This window comes from Pholis gunnellus, assembly GCF_910591455.1.
Source record: "Pholis gunnellus genome assembly, chromosome: 2".
NCBI classification, from domain to species: domain Eukaryota; kingdom Metazoa; phylum Chordata; class Actinopteri; order Perciformes; family Pholidae; genus Pholis; species Pholis gunnellus.
Genome location: NC_136536.1, coordinates 8877771 through 8899066, shown reverse-complemented (window position 1 = coordinate 8899066; position 21296 = coordinate 8877771). Strand labels below are relative to the sequence as shown.

Sequence of the window (21296 nt, the reverse complement as noted above, 5' to 3'; positions counted from 1 at the left end):
ACTATAATAGATATATACTACCACCAAATTGCTCTTTTTAAGAACTACATGAAAATGAGACGTTCACGATCACTTTCAATGAGTTTAACGCGCGCACACTTTTACACACACACATATATATATATATATAATTGTTTTTTGTTTTACCATAGCAGCTAGACGTTACATCCTAAAAGGCTGAGGTTGAAGTGTGAAAAATAAGATGCATGGTGTCTTTAAAGGGTTAACAGGAGGAGGCGCAGCAGCGGGCAGCTCGTCTGGGTGGAGTGAAGTTTAGATGTGTAACGTTAACAAATTAGCCGAGAGGACTGCGTTATGGCTGTGTGAAAAGTAGCCCTGCAAGAGAACCCCCAAAAACACCGTTTCTACAGAAAGTCATCCAGGTCGTTGAAAAACACTGAGCTGAGCTGAGATGAGTGATGTGAGGGAAGAGTCGCTGCTGGATTATTTCTACTCCACCGGAGGCAGCTCCGGCAGAGTCAAAAACGCAGACATACTGAAGACATTTAAGCCCTTTATTGGCCACAGTGACTTGCAGTTACGTGGTAAGTAGCGAGTCGTTGTCTCGTGGATTCAGATAGATGAAAATATTAACCCGAACATTAGGGGGGGTGGGGGGGCTGTGGTGCAGTCGCGCGGCATCAGTTACTACTCGTTACTGTGAGATGGCACGGTTATGAATTCACCCCAGCTCTCATATTACTAGTAGCATGAATGTATTTAAACGCAGCATTCGGTCAGCGTTGATAAAAACGCGTTTTCATGTCCTTTCGTTGTTCCTCTGTTGTTCACCAGACATCTGGTTTGCATTAAAAAGCCTCTCCAAACATCTACAGTTTCAGCAGGAATTGTGTCATTTCCTCCCCCAGGCCACTTTTAGCCGCCTGGTAACTGAACACATGGACCTGATCCGACCCATCACCAAAGAGCACAATGCAGTGTAACGTGAAGGCCCAGTGGCTCCTCAGACACAGCTGTGGTCCCTCAGCACAAAAAGAAAAACGAGGCATAAACTCGTTTTTTCCACGATTGCAGAGATTAGCTGAGTACTCCTATATTTACTGCGTGGCTCTCTGCTGCTCCCCTCCACCCACCTACTGTACAGATGCTTATGCAACCGTTATGAATCATTGCTAAACACCAAAATTCCTCTCATATTTGGTTTCTTTAAGACAAATGCTGTTGGGTTTTGTGTTTACACCTGGCTCTAGTACAGCCCTGTAATAAATCCTGCCCATCCCACTGCATTGCTTCACAAAAAAAGCAATAACACAAATGAAAAGTTGAATTAAAACAGCAATACAATGCTGCATTGCTGTTTTGCATACAGTTTTTAAGCTGCATGTCTGTTTTTGTGCACATAGTCAGCCAATAAAGCTGATTCTGATATGTCCAGTTACTTCACTTATGAATAGCCAATTATCCAATAAGTTGATGGACAGACCATCATGGGCAGCTGTTTTGTTAGTCTATTTATTGTTCCATTCATTTTAAAGCATCCATTCATTTTAATGGTTACAGGTTCTCAAATATGAGAATTTGATGCTTCTTTTGTTTTTACAGTACAGTAAATTCTGGGTTTTTGGACTGTGGGTCGAACAAAACAAGGCATTGGGAAGGACATTTTCACCCTTCTCATATTTTATACACCAGATTTAACTAATCAACGAGAGAATAATCAGAATAATCTAAAATAATTTTAATTTGCAATGCTAACGTTAGAAGACTTTAGATACATATTGCTGTGTAACTAAGCCAGTTTGCTAACTTGTCTCCACTCATGTTACTGTCCCACTACAATTAGAAAATGATTTACCACAGAAGTAAAACAAAAAGTAAACACGTCGTACTAAGGATGCACCCAAACTGCATACATTATATACTGGAGCTTTATTTCCGCTTTAGGTTTTGTCCAATTGGTATCTGCATTGAAAAGGTTTCCACTTGAATTGTAATTCCAGTTCATTTATAGATTGTTTTACCAAGTTGCTGATGCACTAATTATTATTTTAATTATATTTAACAATTAGCCAATTCATATCAATCTATTTATTTGTTTCATTTTGTTTTTTATAAAGTTAGGAAAGCAATATTGAGGTCAAGCCTGATGTTGCGTTACACATAAAAGAATGATCCCAGTTACTTCAACACAGTGAGGCAAACAGCTTTCTAATTACTGGGTCAGATGGGTGCATCCGCGTATCGTACCTCACCAGGAGTATCTCAAGTCTGCTACCGTCAGCTAACGTTAGCCACCAGAAGCTATTGGTCACGCCAGACCAAGGCAAGGCTGTGGCAGCGGGCATTAGCTGAGCGACATTGTATTTTACCGCTTATAAATTCAACTGTTTCATTTGTGTTCCCTCAAAATGCAGCACTGTTGAACAAACCTTAGTTCTAGCTAAAATAGACACATGTCCCATTGCAACCCTTAAAAGACAAAGTACACACCACTGACTAATGTCAACTACCTTTGGCCCAGAAGACAAATAATGAGCTTGTGATGATTCCCAACTGTACTTTTACCTTTTGGCACCGCCTGACATGCAAACATATTTCAACCTCCCTCAATGATTATCCAAAGTGACCTTGCGTTGCCGTTGCGAGCACTGTCCAGATGCTATGTCAGCACTGCAGTGGTTCACAGAGGTTTAGAGAGCTGCCTTGATACTCTGCCATCTGACATGTCTGTCTAATTACAGAAGTGCTTCCCAGACATTTGAAGTCTGTCGTAGCATGTGGTTGCAGATGTCGACGTTGTTATCGTGATGATAGTGTTTTAATCATGATTAAGTCCACATGCATGACTGGATGTTGGAACCTCTAATGGGGTTGCTTTTTCATCCGATCGGAAAACTGGGGCACGGTGGGAATGTAGCGGTGTCGGGAGGGGGTGCGCGCACACGTGTGTGTGTGAGGTGTTTGTTTGTGCAGACCTTTGGCTAATAAATAACTGGCACGTATACGATGTTACTCACTGTTGGTGAGCAAGGAATTCTTTTGTTGAGACAAATGTAAGTGGCCGCTTCCTTTGGACTTCCTGTTGTTGTTGAGCGAGAGCGGTGCATCTATCTCACTGCAAATGCTCTTTCCGTCCACATCAGGAAAAGGAAACACTCCAATTGTCCCCGAGCTGCATGCCCATGTACACCTATGTATGAATGGAATACCTACGCCTGGAAAATTCCTCGCTCGTGTTGCTCGACACGGCTGCTTGATAATCAGCTCGGTCAGCTCTTAATCACATGTCTGCTCACCGTTTTAAACAAAGGAAGATAGCTTTATCTGATGATGTCTATATCAGCTTGTCAGCTCTAGTTTGTTTAGTTCCCACAGGAAAGATTCACTGGAGGTCGAAAGTAGCTCGGCTTTTTGCCTTTGGGGGTGCAGCGTGGATCTTTGCTGGAGGGGAACCTCTTTCCTCTCTAGCTTGGCTTGCAGTGTTTTCATTGAAGCAGCTGTTTCTTTGCAGTGTGAGCTGCGTGTAGCTGGGTCAGCCCAACGTATACTGGAGCAACCCTCCTTTCTCATTACTCTCACACAAATCGGCAAGTCATCCTGCAGACTGTAGCTCACCGACCAAACGTCTATTGTAAACAGACACCATTACATTCTAGTTCAAACTGAATTCAAGCTCTTTTCATTCCTTTCTATTTCTGGCAGAGTCTGTGCAATTTATTTTCGCCCCCATTTGACATTTCTTGGGAGTTTGTGTTTTACTAAATGCGAGAAATTAGAAGCTATATTTAGTTCTCAGTTTTTCACAACAAATATTTTCCCCTGCAGCTAAATACAGAGAGGAATTCAAGCTCATCATTGACCGAATCGCTGTGGTGAAGTCAGAGAATGTGAGTAAACTATTAAAATGTTTGTACCTTCTGTGGAAAAAGCTCTGCTCCCATGTATTGATACGTCAGCACTGTGGCATTAGCTGGAAGATGTATCACTTTCATTAAAGGTTGTTGTTCTCGCTCAACTATCATGACTCCACAAGGAGTTGTCCAATCTTCGTTTGGTTTTTTTACAGAACCGTTTGTGCCCACTGGTTTCCCCCAAGGGACTGCAGCTGCAGTTTTCTTTTTCCTAGAAACTATTTTTATGACGCATTTTCACACACTGACAAAATGAGTTGTTTGTTCCACTGAAGCCCAGAACTAGTACACATTTGATGTTCAGAGTAAATAACCTGACTTTTGATCTGGTCCCTGATTAATTGGATTTAAAAGGGAATTAGAAATATGATGTACAGCAGTATCTTTATTTTTATTTTTAATGTCGTGTCTGATATGTTGTTTTCCACAAAAAGAGTTAAATTACCTAAGAAATGCATAAAATCACATCTATTCCTTCCCTTTCATTACAACAATCTCTGAATATCTCTGAAAGTTTACCTACAAGAAACGCATAAAAAACACAGAATAACCCACATGACTGTGTTTTTTCCCCTTCTTTTTAAAGGCATATTGTGCTTATTGACTCTGTTTGTCACAGGGTGAGAAGTATCTCGTCCTGAAGAAGAAATATAGGCAAATGCTGCATGAGCGAGATGCCAAACATCACTGGACGGACGGGGACGGACAGAGACGTTCGAGCCCAGGCAGAGCTCCGGCCTCTGTGCAATGGGACGCGACGGACGCCTCCACTTCTTCACCTCAACAACAGTATGAGCCGATGTCGTGCGAGGAGCCCGACGGTGCTGCAGAGGTGAATTTAAATTCTGATCGCTAGTCTATTCTTTTCTATTTGTAGAAACTAAAACTGTGGGACAAGCTGGTATGATTAAGCCACAACTAGATGAATCTGCTATCACCCCAGCACACAGTGTTTACTCTCTATGTGAATGACGCATTCATTTCTAAACAGGGCCATCTTTGTTAGTGTCCTCTGCCTGTGCTCTATTCTCTACATGTCAGTATTTAATGATGGTTTACACAGAGAAGTACTGTGGGACAGGAAAATGCTCTGTTACTGAGGCAAATCTAAGTTAGCCACTATGAGAACAAAGGGAAGGTCAAAGGGCTTATGTCTTTACATAAAAGGCAGAGCCTTTTGAAACTAATGCATGGAAGCACTTGACTGTTGTGAAAATAAACACTATGTGCCGGTTTAATGCACAATAATCCCCTGGAAGTACTTTTACATATTGTTCCTTCAATAAACTTGAGCATTTAATCATAGATTTGAAAGATTAAATGTATTTTATGCTGCCGGTTTAATGTTCCGGCACATTATTTGCTCAAACAGGCACTAAAATAGACATTATTTATCCACACATAGATGATGCAGGAAGGGGGGGGGAAAAAGGAGCAAGCAAAGTGCCAACGCTGTCCGTTAACCTCAGCCAGCACTTGCCACGGCTAAATGTTTATAGCACATAATGTCTGTACTCCTGCAGGACCAGCAGACAGGAACAGCCTTCATGCAGAACGCTCTACTGCAACTTCCTGCCATCCCAACCCAGGACCCCTCGGCACAAAGCAACGGGGACGATGAGCCGGACAAAGATTCAGGGTCAAAGGTGACAATTTGGCCGATTGAGAGGCAGTGCTACTTGCTGGCACTCGCTTGCCCATTTGCACACTGTTAATTAAGTGCACTGCGGCTTACAGTGCCAGTGACTGTAGGTTTGCGTGCTGTATTTCATTTCTCAAGCTACTTCACACTTTTCCTGGCCAAACGAGGCTGCAAAAAAGGCAGAAATATGATGCGGAGCTGAAAAACGATTAGTCAAATAAAGGCTGCAATTTTGTTCATCTTAATTTTGCCCATGTCTCAAAAGTTACGTCGGTAGTTTGCAGCCGTCGTAGTACAGTACAGATATGAAGACAGCAGGTAGGGCCCTTATTTGTGACATAAATTCATTGCATGCTCCATTTGTGACTTGTGTGTCCTTTCAAAAATCATTATTGTAAAGTTTTTGATGCTATACTTTAAAGATTACCAGCCAGGGGCCACTTCAACACCAGGGTACTTGGAAGGAGGTATAAGAAGCTAAGTTAATTTGGAAAAAAAAAAGGAAGATAGATTTGGTAAAAGAACAGGATCCACACACAAACAGGGTTACAAATTACTGTGAGGCTGATTTTAACTATATTTGTTGACACAATAGCCAATGAACCACCGGCTAAGATAGGACGACTCCACACGGCACATCTCCCTGAACAACAGTTGCTGAAAGTGAGAGTGTGAAAATTGCGAACAAGCAGAGAAGTCAACATAGAAAAATAAAATGAATGTGGTAGTAACACAAACTTGGCCAAACCTACTGGAAAAAAAGAGGGGAAAAACAAGCCTAAGCATAGACAAATCTCCATTGTTTTGCATTTAAAAAATATTTTAACAAAGTCCAGTTTTATATGATAAATAGTGTTAAGTAACAACCACTTCAAAATCCATTCATAAGAGCACATTTGGAACATGAGGAGTGGTGTTTGAAGGCGTGCTTGTTGGTATCTGACAACTGATTTACAGCGGGACAAACAACCTTATTTGATAATCGCTGTTTCACCACCAGTTGAGAGTTTTATTCCAGACGGGATCTACAAAGCTGTGAAACAGTATTTAGAACCTCAGGTGGGATCGATGTTGGACGCACTGATGCCTGTAAACTAATATTGAAATTAAACTTTTACATAAATTATGATAAAATACAACGTTGGAAGTGGATAAACAAATAGCATATGGAAAAATAATCTGGAGTCTCAGTCAAAACATGGACGAGGTGGTGAAAAGGCCTGACACCATATGTTACCAGGGCTCGCTGACATTATGTTTGTATTTGACAATGTAGGCCTCAGATCTCAGATCGTGTGGTACATAAATGGCTTTAGCTTTGTTTTTAATGTTACTGAAGCCATATACTTCACTATTCTATTTTTAATTTTTGTTCAAACCTTTATGGGTCTGGAAATAATGACTTTGTAGTATAGCTATACGATCACTATAGTTTGCACCTTTTTGATTTAAAGTTTTCATTATTAATATCCTCATTACAATTAGATGAAAATTAAATTTAAACGTTTTATTACATTACTGTAAATGCTCAGAGGAAGGACACAACTTGTATTAACTTTATTATTACTATAAAACAGTATATCATTTCATAGGTTCACTGAGGGAATTCTAGGTCACTCTAGTGGTTCCTCTGTTACCCACCAGGTGGTGCTAAGTAAATTGCCTGGATTTGTAACCTACTGCAGTATGTGTTGAATTTGAGTGGGAGGAGGACCCAACGGGGGAGAATCTGCATTTAAATTAAGCCCTCTGTTATTATGTTAAGCAGCAACATGTTGAAAGTCATTAGAAAGAGAATAATCATCTTTGCCCATTAAAGAGATTGACATTCATCCCAGAGAAAGATATATGTGGCTCTCCTCGATGGCCTGCACAATCGGCAGATGAAATAATGCTGAAGTGTGTTAATATAGCACCAGCAATCAGATTAAGTGTGTTTGCTTAAGGTATTAGTCCCACCATTGAACTTTGTGTTTGGGACACCCAGCGTGTTGACAGTTGTTCCACATTGAGAAGCTACCTGGCTGGTTTCGCACACTATTCTTAATCACAACAGCTGAGGCTGCAAGCTTTGCTCCTATTTATAATATCGCACTCCCAAATGCGGGATGACGCTCTGCGGCAGATAAACCCCGGTTCCTTCAAAGTTTGGTTTAAATCAGGAGGAGAGCAGCGTCCCGAGCCTTGTATTAGTTTGTATTTTTGATCAGTGAAAGACAAGAGCAGCTGTGGTCAGTTTGAATTATAATGCATTTAAATTAGAGCCCCGACATATCTGTATTGGGACATATGTACAAATAAATTGCAGTGCATGAATGCCAAAGCTATTTAAGGAAGTTCTGGGATGGTTGTCTCAATTTCATAATGTAGTTTGAGAACAGAAGTCTATTTTTGGACTTTGGACTTTGGACTTTGGGGGGGGGGGGGGGGGGGGGCAGACAGAAAGGTACACATGGTAGATCACGTTGCTGTTAAACCTGTTACCATGGGGATCCAATGTAACTGACATGAATTCAAGCTACAGCTACAGTTCCCTGCGAAGGACGGACAAAACTTTCCTTTCAGCCGGCGGGAGATTAGCATTTGAGATTAATTCATTTTGGTTATTGTCACTTTGACGACAGTAATGTCGGACGGTTGGTGGTCCGCCACTTAGGCCAAGACTGATCCCGAGAGAACGAGTCCACACTGACTGTGGTGACCCCCCCGACTGCTCCTCTAGCGCCACGAGCAGTTTGACATTCATGGTTTTGAGGGAAATGTCTGTTCATGGATTATCAGGAGGTTTCATACGCACATTCCTGAACCTCTAATAACCATCAAGACAAAAACATTTTTACATTTATATACAAATTTCTTCAAGATTATGACCAAATTCTTGTAAAACTGACGACATTCCCATCTGAAACTAAGATGGTGAACATTACCTGGTAAAAGTCTGTATTTTTAGCATTGTTAGCATGCTAATGTTTAGCTCAGTACAGCCTCACAGAGCGGCTGGAGAGGCTGCAGACTCTTGTTTAAAATCGTACAACATTAACTTGACCTAATTATGCGTGGTGTGTTGTGAATCCCCCGTATGAAATTTCCTTTTTGACTTAGTGGTCAGCTGATGCCCCCCCCCCCCTGCACTTTGAAATCCCTCGTCAAATTAGTTTAGTTTTTTTAAGTACAATTTCATTTCAATCGATTTCTACTCCACAGGCTCCACAATGTCCAAGACAAAACAACCAGGGCTGCAGCGATTAGTCGATAATTGATTAATGGTGTCATTTATATGTCAAGAAAAAAATGCCAAACATTTGTTGATTCTAGTTTCTCCGTTTTAGGTTATTGTAAATTAAATAAAAGTGTTTAACTGTTGGTCTGACAAAACCTTGTAGAGATCACCTTGAGCTATGGAACATTGTGATGTGCCTTTTCTAATCATTCAAAGACCAGACGAATAATTGAAAAAATAATCACCAGATGAATCAATAGTGAAAATAGTAGTTGCAGCCCTAAAAACATCTGAAACGAGAGTATTTGAGCTCTTGTAACCCCTCAGTCGTTCCCTTCATGCCCAACGATGTTTTTAGTTATTTTTAATGGTCTCTGCCAAAAGGGAAAAAAAAAGGACATGCCAGAGTGGAATAGGCTGGAAAAATACAATCCCTCCACTTTTCATGTTCAGCACGCTGACGTGTGGCAGTTTGTGCAAGAGACTTGAAAGGGCCGAGTGTTTTAACATCATGTCTCTGTGTGATCTGAGAACAATTTGCAATCAAGGCGAGGAAAAAGAAAAAAAAAAACCTCTTGCATAAATCAGCCAAAGTGACACTTTTACACATTGCTAGATGTCTGTGTTCATTTTTTTTTTTTTCTCTCCTCTTCACCCATTGAGACTGAAACGGTGACAAAAACACATGGCCCGACTGTAGGCGTGTTGTTTTTTGGTTAATTGGTAATTGGATTGTTATTCATTACCCCTTATGTGTGAAACCGGCACCTTTGTCTCGCTGCCTCATTACCTCTCTGTCTGTCTGACGCCCTTCGGTCACGTCTCGTCAGCATGGAAACATCACAGCAGTGTGACCAGTGCGTGAAAATAAGATGTGTGTGTGTGTGTGTGTGTGTACCGTGTGACTATTATGACTGATGCAGCACAGTCAACTTTTTGTCACCGCTGAGTAATAGTCGGGTGTTTTCGTGTCTTTCAGTCCGAGTCCGAGCAAGACGAGGAGAGTACGGGCAGTATGGGCTCCGCTGCTGTCGCTGTAAGTCCTTTTCCTTCCTCTTCTTTTAATTTTCTTACTACAAAGGGGTTAGGGGAGTTATCAGTGATACATTTGATAGACGACCGTTGGGGTTTGGTCTGGGAAACGTCACTACTCGTTCCCTTTAAACCAATAACAGAAGTAAAAAGCATAAACTGCTGACCTCTGTGCAGTGTGATCATGGGTGTCTCCCAACTGTGTCAGTTGGCTGTGACTCAGTCATTTGTAGGAAATGGATTAGAGGTTTGTAGCTTCAGCATTATCAATAGAGCCCACAACAGGATGTGGACAGTAGGGTGTGTGTGCGTGTGTGTGTGTGTGTGTGTGTGTGTGTGTGTGTGTGGGCACGTCTGAGCTCTCCCTCCCCTCCCTGTGATAGCTGGATCCTATAGAGAAGGAGTGGATCTACTCCGCTGCAGGTGCTCGAGTCCCCGACCTCTCTCATCTGCTCAGACAGGACCCCTCGCTGGCAAACAAGAAGGTAACGCCACCCTAAATGAACGAGGGGTCTTTTTGGTGTATATTTTTGGCCATTTGTTTGTGATAAATACATCTGTATGTGGTAATATCGCTAACACAAAGTCTGACGTGGCAAGAAACACGGCAATCAAATGAGCTTTAAGCCCAGATCAAGGCTAGCCAAACTTAATTAGAAGGAAACAACGAGGACAAACGGAAGATTTATTACCCGCTAGTGTAGAGCCCATTCAAAAACGTGCCTGGTCGACACCGCACTTCATTAGGTCCTCAGCAAAACACCCGCCAAGTCAATCAGATGATCAAAAACAACAGACGGACAGAGACTTCTTTCATTTCAGGCTAAATCATTGTGGCATTGTGAGCTTGTCTACTTTTCGTTTTAAGAAGATAATCAGTAAAGAAAACACACAAACTGTCCTTTAAATGTTTTGTAAAACTCTTCAGGAAAGTGAAAAATGCTCGTCAAAGCTCGGTGTGTTTCGTTGCTCTTTTCATCCCTATTTAGTTTTGACAACAATTTTGATTATTTAGTTGTGATGAAGCATTGAGTAGTGCCCTCTTCAAACAGGGTACAGACCTCATTTTTTAGTGATTCATTCCTACTGAAGTGTATCCAATGCAGCATTGCAAAACACACAGCCTGTCCGTGTTTTGTGGCCCTCGCCTTGCAGGTTGTAGTGGTCCCTCGAGAGTCTCATGTCGTGAACATCCATCTCAGTTCACAGACCGACTTCATGGCTCTCTACTGTACTAATTACAGGTACACTCTGTTTCCGGTGCAACAAGTGACTTGTACTGACATGTCAGGTATGTTCAGGGAGCAGCAACGAGAGGAAAAAGTGGTAAACATGTAAACATATAAAAATACAAACATTATTTGTACGGTCTAAAGTTGAAATAAATAACTGTCATACTCAGATCATTGGTACTGTGGAGGGAGGAGCTTTTTGTCTCCTTTCATCCGTTTAAAAATCAGTGTCATGCAACAGTACAGAGAACAACGTGATGTTGAGTCTGTGTTTTTCTTTCTTAATGTGTGAAAATGGATTTTGTCCACACTCTCATTTTCCTAATCTTCCCGTAAACAGGGACTGTGAAGTTCCTAGTTTAGTTCCTTTGGTTCAATACTTTCTCGCCCTGTTGGACTTTGTTACAGCGTTGTCAGTCTGTTCCCGGATCTAATCACTCACTCTGGTGGGTGCAATGTCATCAAAATGTTACCAAAACTACGCAAGTAATAATCCTTCAATGTAAGACGAATACAAAGTGAACAAACCTGAAAGTACACACATTTTCTATGAAAAACAAACTCAAACTGTTTCATGTGGTTGGATCCATGGTTTCACTAATTTATGCTTTTGTGTCTTTTTTTGTTGGGGGGGGGGTCGAACCAGGACTTTACCTCGGTGAGTATTTGATACGGCACTTTGATCAAATAAACTAGCTACAGACTGTATGTGACTGTATGTTGCATGCTGTGGTGTAGATGTAGTTATTAACAAGTGATTTTTGTCTGACTGAAAGCTTCTCCTTTTTCCATTTTGACACACTTTGGCTCTCGACACTGTGACAACAACCATCCTTCTCAGGGGGTAAGTTTCACTATAGAGTAAGAACTCCCAACACCTACTGTAGCCTGTTGGAATGGACGCTCATCTGCAACTTGCATTCCAACTGACCGTATTATCATCTCTGCGTTTCTTGACCTCTCATCTGTGATGGCGTAGTTCAAAATGCACAATGACACTCGCCGTGTTTTGCTTGTGTAACTTTCACAAGCTCATTCTGCCGAGACTTTTTTTCCCTTAATAGTATTCTGAGAACCCTGTGTTGAAACATCCAGATCATGCATTTCAAAGGTCCACTATCAAAAGGATTATGAAAGATAGCTTTTAGCTCCTGTGCCCCCCTGACAACCCAAATCCTTTTATTTGTCTCCCTGTGCGCTTAAGAGATTTGAGCTCATGTTTGTTGTCCCTCCCCTGTGTCACAGTTCTCACACTGCCCTGTGACCATGGCAGACCACCTTCTAAGAGTAGCCCTAAGCCTCTGCCATCCACACCCGGACAAGATAGCATGGCCGCCATTGAAGTGTAGGGAGATGTGGGGTGGGGGGGGGTGGGGATTAAGGAGAGTCTTAATGCCCCACAAAGACTTCACCCACTTAAAGATAATCTGAAAGTAATAGAGCAGGCTGGGATTAATTGTAGAACAATGCAGGTTGTGTCCCTGGGAAGGTGCTAAGTCCCCCTCAGGCCTCTTTGATGTTCCCTTTAGCCCTCAGCCTTTCCCTGTTCTGCAGAGGTGGATGCCTTTTCCAGAGATAACGCACAGAGATACCGAGAATCCCAAGACTCACAAGAATCCAGTCTTTAAAACCAGGAGTCATATATATATTTGATCTGAATTCTGTCATGTCCTCACTTTGCGCAACAGAAGTCGTGCTAAGTGTTCCAAATACCGGGCTTTAAATCACATGTTTGACCAGGACTGAAGGGATTACTCTTCATCCTGGGAGGACTTAAGCGTTTCCTGCTCTCGCCGAATGTTTGTTAGGTTTAGATGATCTCATAGAAAACGTGAAGTTGCTTTTAAAAGAAAAGTGAAGACCGGTCAGAACACCTTAGACCTCGCCGAAGCCAAACACGTCACAAGTCTGACGCTCTTTTTTTTTTTTTTTTCTCTCCCTGCTCTCCTCGTGACGTGGGCCTTCGTTCCTGCTGTGACGGACTTCCTCTGCCACACAGTTTGTAAGTACATCATTAGCCCATCACTCCTCTCTGCCTTCCTCCACGTCAAGTGTCAGGCACGCTGGCCATTGTGTCGCCTGTTGATGGGAGTCCCTTTTCGGGGGCCACCACTTCCCTCACTGGGGAGCGCGTGGCGGGGACGGGGACGTCCCTGAGTGATTGGACAGGTGGCCACCCCAGTGGGCAGGAACAGAATCGAGAGGCGCAGGACGGGAAGACGCTGCATCCTGTTCGGCCTCGTCCATCACCCCTGCCCACTGGGAGGCCCGCCGAGCCGCCTGTCAAACAGCCCTTTGGCCAATCTGTCTTGAGATGTGACAGGGGACGGACAAAAGAGATGGAGATACTTGAGCCAGACAACATCTATCACAATCTGTCTCCCAGACGCACGGCACTCGGAGGTGCAGCTATACCTATCGCTCCCTCAGTCCCCTCAGTGGGTACAAGCAGACATTTTGCTGTTGCCAGCTGTTGGACAGGCTTGTTGTGCTACGATTAGCACAATTAGCAGCATAGCTTCGAAAAACCAAAAAAAAGGACCTGTGTGCTGTTCATGTGGCGCGCTCGCCCCAGTTTGTGCCTCTCATGTGTTATCATAGCATTCAAAAATCACAGAGTTAAACATCTGTTTCCCTGCAAAATAAATGCCCGGTGATGTCGTTCAACAACACTTACAGCTGTTCTGAGGGTATTTCCAGAATCCTCAAAGACTTTTCTAACCTTGGGGATGTAAAAAGTATTCTGTCCGGAAAAAGAAAATCTAATTTAACCAGCTTCTTGAACTGCAACTATATTTCTGGATCCAAGTAGCCGGAAATGACTTTTTTGTACAATACATGAAAAATATTTAAAACATTTAAAAAAAAACTCCAGTACATTTTTGGTATATTGACTATGTAATTTCCACATGTTATCTTTGTTTGGATTAAGTGGAAGAGACACAATTTGTGAAACATCATTTTTGTGTTTGAAGAGTCTGAGCATTCTGGAAACAGCTTGAGAACATCTGTATAGTTTTGTGTTCTTCAAAGATTGACAGTTAGTTTTGTTCCAGATGCTTAGCTGTGCGACTCAGATAAAGGTAATGCATGAGAGGTCAAAAACTAGGGCTAGCCCTAAATGATGTGTGTCAAAAAACACTCACGAGGTATTGTTTCAGCACGCCGTGGAATCAAACAGTTTTGCTATGAAAGTTATGATTGTTTTTAGCGCTTACCAGCACATTTCATACTGCGCAAGTGGCAGCGTTGAAGTCTGAGGTTGATTTGAAAGTAGTTTAGCACACAAACAGACAGATTTTTCATGAAGGACAGTATTTGTACACGTGCGTATCTATTTAAAAGATTTCAAATGTTATGTACATTTACTTTGCGTTGATATTAACTTGTTTCAACTGTTCAAAATCTTTGGAAAGAAAAGACTTTTTTTTTTTTTTTTTAAAGTTCAACATTGTTGCTGTTGGATCTCCTCAACCTTTCAGTAGCTAAGAAAAGTACTTTTCATCTCGTCTGATCGACAGACATGAAATAAAAAAGAGGTTATAAGGTTGCCATCTATCCACAGTCACCATGTAATTCTGATGGTTACTGTTTGATTCCCCGTGTTAAGGGTCAGACTCAGAAGGGGTGGATGTGGTTACTTTGCAGACATCTGCACTTACGCTCCGCTTTCACCTGTTGATAGCCCATAATTACGCAGCTTAAAGAGTGTAGGAAAAGCTGTGGAGATCACAGTTCTAGTCCGACAGGTGGATGTGGTTTGCATGTGTGTTTTCGGTGCGTGTTGTACATACACGTGTCTATTATTTTCACATCTTTGCATGTGGACATGTGGGTGTCGTGTCGCGGGGGCCCATGTTTTCCTCCTTGACGTGTGCTGACAGTAGTGCGCTGATGTCTGGGTGGGTCTCCACTCTGCAGGTCACACTAACATCATCAATCTTCCCCCGGGTGACAGGCGGCTGGGCCCCCCCCCCCCCCCCCCAAATGTGGGCACAGTGCTGTGTTGTTTTGTAATTAGGCTCTGTTAGATGGCAGGAAACCATCTCTCCATCCCTCCCGCTCACCATCCCTCCATCCGTCCACTCCCCTCTGTGCACAGCTGGCCTTCTGCCCTCACACGGCCAATAAGAAGCTGCCCCGCTCAGCTTAGACAACTTGTGATGATGCTACAGCATTTACCATGCCTGCTATCTTCTGTAATATTGTCAGAGGAAGCACATTTTATGAATGACTCTTCTTTCCTTATTGCACACAGACAGCTCTGCACTGGGCTGCCAAACATGGCAACAAGGACATGGCCGCTCTGGTGGCTAATGCGGGTGCTGACGTCAACACCAAATCAGTGAGTGCATTATTGTTATTTTTTTATCATTACAGGGGCACTCACGCTATTTAGTATTGGACATTGGTTGAATACTTTAATTGTATTGCGAGTAGAAATCTGCAATGACTGAAGTTCTTTAATCACATTAAATAAATTTGGCAAACAAAGTGACAGATAAGCATTTTCTGTCTTTAAAGGCAAATATACTTATTCAAGTGAGAGTTATGATTTTAAAAGGGGCATTATGAGTTTTTAGTACACATGAATAAGTTACAAGGATTTGTTTAAGACAGAAGCCAAGATATCCTGACTTTTAGTCCGTAAACAAAGGTCAAGCTCCAAAAACACTGGCTCCTACGTTTCCCATGATGCAACTCAACAGCATCTTTCGTACATTCTCGCACGTTACTCGTGTAATGAACTTAACTTGCACCAGTTGACGTTGTGAATCAATTAACACACCTTAAATGTCAATATGACAACTTTGACCCCTTTTTGAAAAATTGTCTCTCTTGCATGACACACACTTAATTGATGATCCGATTGTCAAAGGCTTAAAACACACTTGGAGAAAAAAGTGGTGGAGTGTCGTTAAAACCGGTGCGTTCCAGCAGCACTACACCTACACACACAGAGTCGTGTTTCCATCACTTTAGAGGATGTTACTTTGACTTACATTCACTTCCTGGCGACTTAACCTCACCTCAACTTACCCGAACCTTAAACCAAGTCTTCACCCTAGAATGCAATTATTTACGTTATGGGGATGTGCACTTTGTCCCCAAAAGGAAGGCGAGTCCCCACAATGTTACTGTGTAATAGGACTGAGCGATATGGAGAAAAATCAAACATCACATTATTTCATCCCGACACCTCGATACCGATGTTGTTACGATCGTGAATGGTTGACCATTGGTGCTTTTATATGATATTTACACAATGTAAACAGTAAACTATATGTATATGCCACAATGCTGTTAGTTTTTCTGTGCAACATCACTGATTTATCCATGGTGTTCTTCTTTCTTGCAGCATGTGAGTATCCAGGGTTTTTTTTATCAGGAAGTGATGGGTATGTACAGTAAGTTGTTTGATTTTAACTTGAAACAAAAAGGACGGCAACATGGCTGCTAGTTTCTTCTTCTGTGCCCCTCAGTGACGTAATGCTCCTAAATGATCCAGCTGTGCAAATGTATCACAGCAGCTCGTGTTGTCGGGCTGCGGGAGTACTCCGCTAATAAATCATGTCATGTCATGTTAATTGTTTCCCAAAACAGTGCGTCTATATGCCAGCATGCACAACGCTAGAACTATGCAATTTTCAGCAAATTACCAAGCAATTATGTTTTTATCATTATCTCATGTTTCCATAACCTTTGCTAATTTGTATATTTTTTTTCCACATTGTTTTCATTGGCTGTGTTTGGCCCTGGGAAACTCTAGGGGGTAGGTACTAAACCCTTCCAGCACTTTGCCACACTTATACCTCTGAACTCAACATAACGTAGAAATGTCAAATCATTTAAACTGCCTTCTTTAATGTGTCAATGAGGCGACTCTACGGGGTGTGTTTGCATGCCACGTCATATCACCACTGTCCCTGAAATGAGAATAATTATGAAGTTCATCATTCAAGTTTTTAAATGTTCTTGATGCATGTTTTCCTTTTGTTCTACTCTTGTTTTTGTTCTGCAGGGATATACGCCTCTACACATTGCAGCGTTACATGGTCATCGGCATATTCTAGACCTGCTCATCATGACATATGGTAAAAGCTTAACCAGTTTAGCACCGCCATTAATGCACAATTAAATACTTGATTTCACAATAAAGTGCAGTCAATCAGTTTTGTTTGCCTTTGGATCATGGATTGTCTCTTAAAGCTTTAGGCGAAAGGTGTCAGTGAAGCAGCTACCTGCAGTCTTCCAAGACTTTAGTCTCAGCTTTCAGAGATTTTTTTTTTTTCCTCATCAGGGGCCAAAGAAAACTTAAGGGACTACAGCGGCCATTTTGCCGGCCATTATCTGAACATCAAAGAACCAGAGGGTCCAGAGGAAGACTGCGACCTGCGTGAGTGACTCTTACATTTGCTGCTGTATGAAATGTTAAGAGTTAGATAAAGTCTTTGAATTGTTTTGTCTTTGTTAAGTCTGAAGTATGAAGTGTAAATACATTTGTAAAACAAAGTAAAATATGCTGTTTTTATTTCAAAGAAAAGTTGATCAGTTTGGGAAATTCGCTTACTCGCTTTCTCTGCGAAAGTTAGATGAGAAGATCAGCACCACTTTTATGTTCAAACGCCAAATAAAAGAACTAGATTAATACCGCTCTCATATCTGTCTGTTGATTACAACGCTATACTGCTAGCGGCTGGTTAGCTTAGCTTAGCATAAAGACTGGAGTCAGGGGGGGGAACAGCTACCCTGGCAACAAAACCCACCTACCAGCACCTCTTCTTCTCTTCTTCTATTCACTATTTTACTGTAACATATTACACAAAACTTCTACATGTAACGCAGCATTTCTGAACAAAAGTATCACCGATTTAAAAATAGCCAGCGTCTGAGCCTTTAATTGCACACATGAGATTCAAATGATTAAAATCAGCGAGGTGTTGTAATTATTCGGCAGCAGTCTTGAAGGGCAGCTGTAAGTTTTGCAACAACCAGATGTCACTGCGTTTGAAGCCCCGAAGCTCCATAAGGCCACATCCACTTAAATAAGTCGCTTTGGATGAAAGCGTCTGCTAAATGACTGTAATGTAATGTAATGTAATCCACTTCTAAAAAAATATTTTCTGTCATGTTTGAAAGATACATCTCCTAAGTTTAGTTTATGGGAATCACAAGCTTTCCCTCATCATGTTTTCTTTTGTTTCTTGGAATCTCAGAGTTCCAAGTGACTCAGGCCAGAGAACGGAACAGGAACAGAAAGTTGGCGTCGTTGTTTCACTCCAAGAAAAAGTGGGGCTCAGCCGAGGAGCTGGCCCCGATAGAGGAGGAGAGGACGACGTCACATCAGCTCGCCCTTCCTCCATTCAGACCCAGAAAATTCTCCCGCTGAGAAAAAAAAAACAGACCCCGGGGACGAATTCTGACTCTGCTAGTTCTTCTACACGCATCCACTTAAACCTTACATGCATATATATTTACACACATGATGTTAACCTACATGTATGTACAATGGAAGCCTAATATGTGTATATTTGTTATGTACACACGTACACCAACATTTAAACCGTATATACTTAAAGACACTATCACACCTGAACAGCTCATCCCAGTATGCTGAACACAGATGCTTTAACATTAAATAGGAGGTGTTGCAGATGATGCTTTGCATCTACGTGTATTAGCAATATTTATGCTTACCACAAAAGTATTCCTTGAAGCCTTTACATTTTAATGAATGTCGCTATATGTTACTTATGCCTTAAAATTTCAAATGAGCTCAGGCCACATGGATTCATCGCCTTTTGTTTGCGTTAAAGACGACAACTAGACAATAGGACTGTGAAGATGATGAGGCTAAAGTTAAAATATATTAAAATAAGCAGACTAAACTTTTTTTAAAAAGACACTGGTTTGTATGTTTTGATCTATTAAAAATAATTTGTACTTGCTTGACATTTTCCATAACATACCACAAGTTGTTAGACTGATGTTTTTTTACGCTGTTAGTTTATATTCATGTCAGTATGCCATCAGACACAATTTGCAGATACCTTCATTTTGTATTGAACTAATAATTATAAAATCACAATTAATCTGTCAACTAAGGGATAGAATGAAAGTTTAACCAGCATAAACCTCTACAGCGTTTTAAATATTTTATTTGGAGAAAAAAAGATCAAGAACTCGATTCACCATTAATAACTAAAAAAGACAAAGCACAAAGAAAAGTCAAGAAAAGTTAGAATGGCCTTCCTCAAGCATAAGAACAAAATACCACCCTTTTCTGATCCACCTCCCTAATCATTGTTGTACAGTCCCTTATGACAATGAAGTATTGTTGATTGTTCAACTCCAGCAGCTGAGTTTGTGATGCAATTGAACCCTTGCATTTGTTTTCACCAAGTTTCTGTTTATTGCTTACTGTTTGTTTTCCCAAGTAGCTTGTGAATGCAGCGCTGCATGGCAGCAAAGTTGTATTTCTCCATGAATGAATGCACCAGCAACAAACCCTGCTCAAATATTTATGAGACAATACATTTACGTTGACAGAAAAAATGTATTAATCAACATAAAGGCCAGTCCGTCGATAAAATGTTACATGTTTGTTGCGATTAATTAGCTATTTCAAGCAAGATTCAGTTTCAAGTAAATTGTCAAACTGTACTTCAGACAGTAGCTTCTTGGAAGGAAGCAAAGTAGTCTAAAAGGTAACACTACGCTTTGCAACTTTGTGAGTAAAGTGTAGTTATTTGTAGTTATTGGGCTACATACAAAAGCATAAGTGTTAATCTGAGCCAAGAGACATGTCAGAGCACCAGAATGTTTCCACATTTTCATCTGCTGTCAAAGATCCTCATTGTAACTATTTGTTTATAATCCAGTGCCATTGTAAGAGGGAGTCATGTATTTTCAAGCTAATTGTATCATCTAAACAAGAAAAAAATAACTTCCATTACATCTTTTGCACACTATTTATATAATGAAGGTATTTTGGTATTAAACTATATTTTATATCAAACTGAATTATTTGTGCTTTATTCCTCATTCACACCGTTTCTGCTCCTGCGTTGTTCACTTTGAACACAGCTGAAAGTAATTGTGCGTCTACTACATCAACCTCTGGACTGGCTGCTCACACACAGTTTCTACTTATACGAAGCAGAGAAGAAGAACAACTTGTGATAATGCTCCCCCCCCCCCCCCCTCTTTCTTTCAATACAATAACCCTAGTTTTTTAAGCCGCCTTTGATCTTACTTCAACTACCTGACTTTGTGGGCTACAGATGGAGTAAATATGGGGCCTGCTAACTCTCCATACGGCTTTAGACCTTAATTCCTGATTAGCTGAAAAGGGCAGCACTTGCTTCTGGGTCTTGGATATCAGACGACACAGAGGGGAACAGAGGCAAGTGTTTTTGTGCTTCATTTTTGAAGCGAGGATGTTTGGGGGATAAGAGGGAGTTTCTGTAATAGATACTTATCTTACTGCCCTCAAGCCCCTCAAACAAAGTCCCCCTCTGAAGAGATTATAACCCAGGGAGGGCACATTAACTCTAATCCGATGCTTTGAGGCCTTGCACCCCCATACCACCCTCTGCCCCACTTATTCCAACCCTTCTGTTGTTGGGGGGGCTACCTTGTATCTAGTGCTTGTATGAGTAGGGCCTGTGGCTACACACGAGGGTTGTGTGTGTGCGCATGTATGTGTGTGTGTGTGCGAGTGAGGGGGGGGTGGAGGGGTGGAGTGACTGTTTCAATAGCACGCTGACTCTAATGAAAAGCATTGAGGGGTGCATACTGCTGTGTAACTGATTCCTCTCTCTGAAGAGATTAGGCGCTACATTGTTGGTTCAGTTGCTCATTTCCATGAGAGCACAGCCTCCCACCAGCGGCTGCTTGGCTTTGTTATTTTGAGTTGGAAAACACAGAGCCCAATGTCCCGGGCTTCCTTGTTACCATTGTTTCACAAATAGGCCAAAATGTAGATGTCACGTCACAAATGCCCAATAACCTCATTAGCTGCTCTCCGTGAGGCTAAAGAGAGAAAATAACAGATGCACGAACTTCAGTTTGTGCATCTGTGTGGCGACTCTGCGTAAAATTTAGATTCTAAAAACATTTGTTTCACTGCAAATACATATCTCCTATTCTAGAGATAAAAGACAGATACATGGGCGGTGGAAACTTTCAACTGAGGTGGAGAAACTGCCGCGATTAAGTTTATAGGGTGACTAAGTATCCCTTAGCATCCACATAAACATGTTATAAATGGTTTATGACACTATAATGTAGTCGGA

General features: G+C 41.6%; 1 protein-coding gene across 1 annotated transcript; it reads left to right on the top strand.

Moving 5' to 3' along the window:
• The first annotated feature begins 295 nt into the window (after nt 1-295).
• Nucleotides 296-19980, top strand: LOC306708144 (uncharacterized protein). The gene is made up of 12 exons (XM_079175874.1): nt 296-545; nt 3787-3848; nt 4492-4704; nt 5396-5518; nt 9714-9770; nt 10150-10251; nt 12244-12358; nt 13051-13436; nt 15257-15343; nt 17021-17093; nt 17300-17395; nt 18216-19980. The coding sequence occupies exons 1-12, from the start codon at nt 413-415 to the stop codon at nt 18386-18388; spliced, it is 1620 nt and encodes a 539-aa protein (XP_079032000.1). The 5' UTR covers nt 296-412; the 3' UTR covers nt 18389-19980.
• The last annotated feature ends 1316 nt before the right edge of the window (nt 19981-21296 follow it).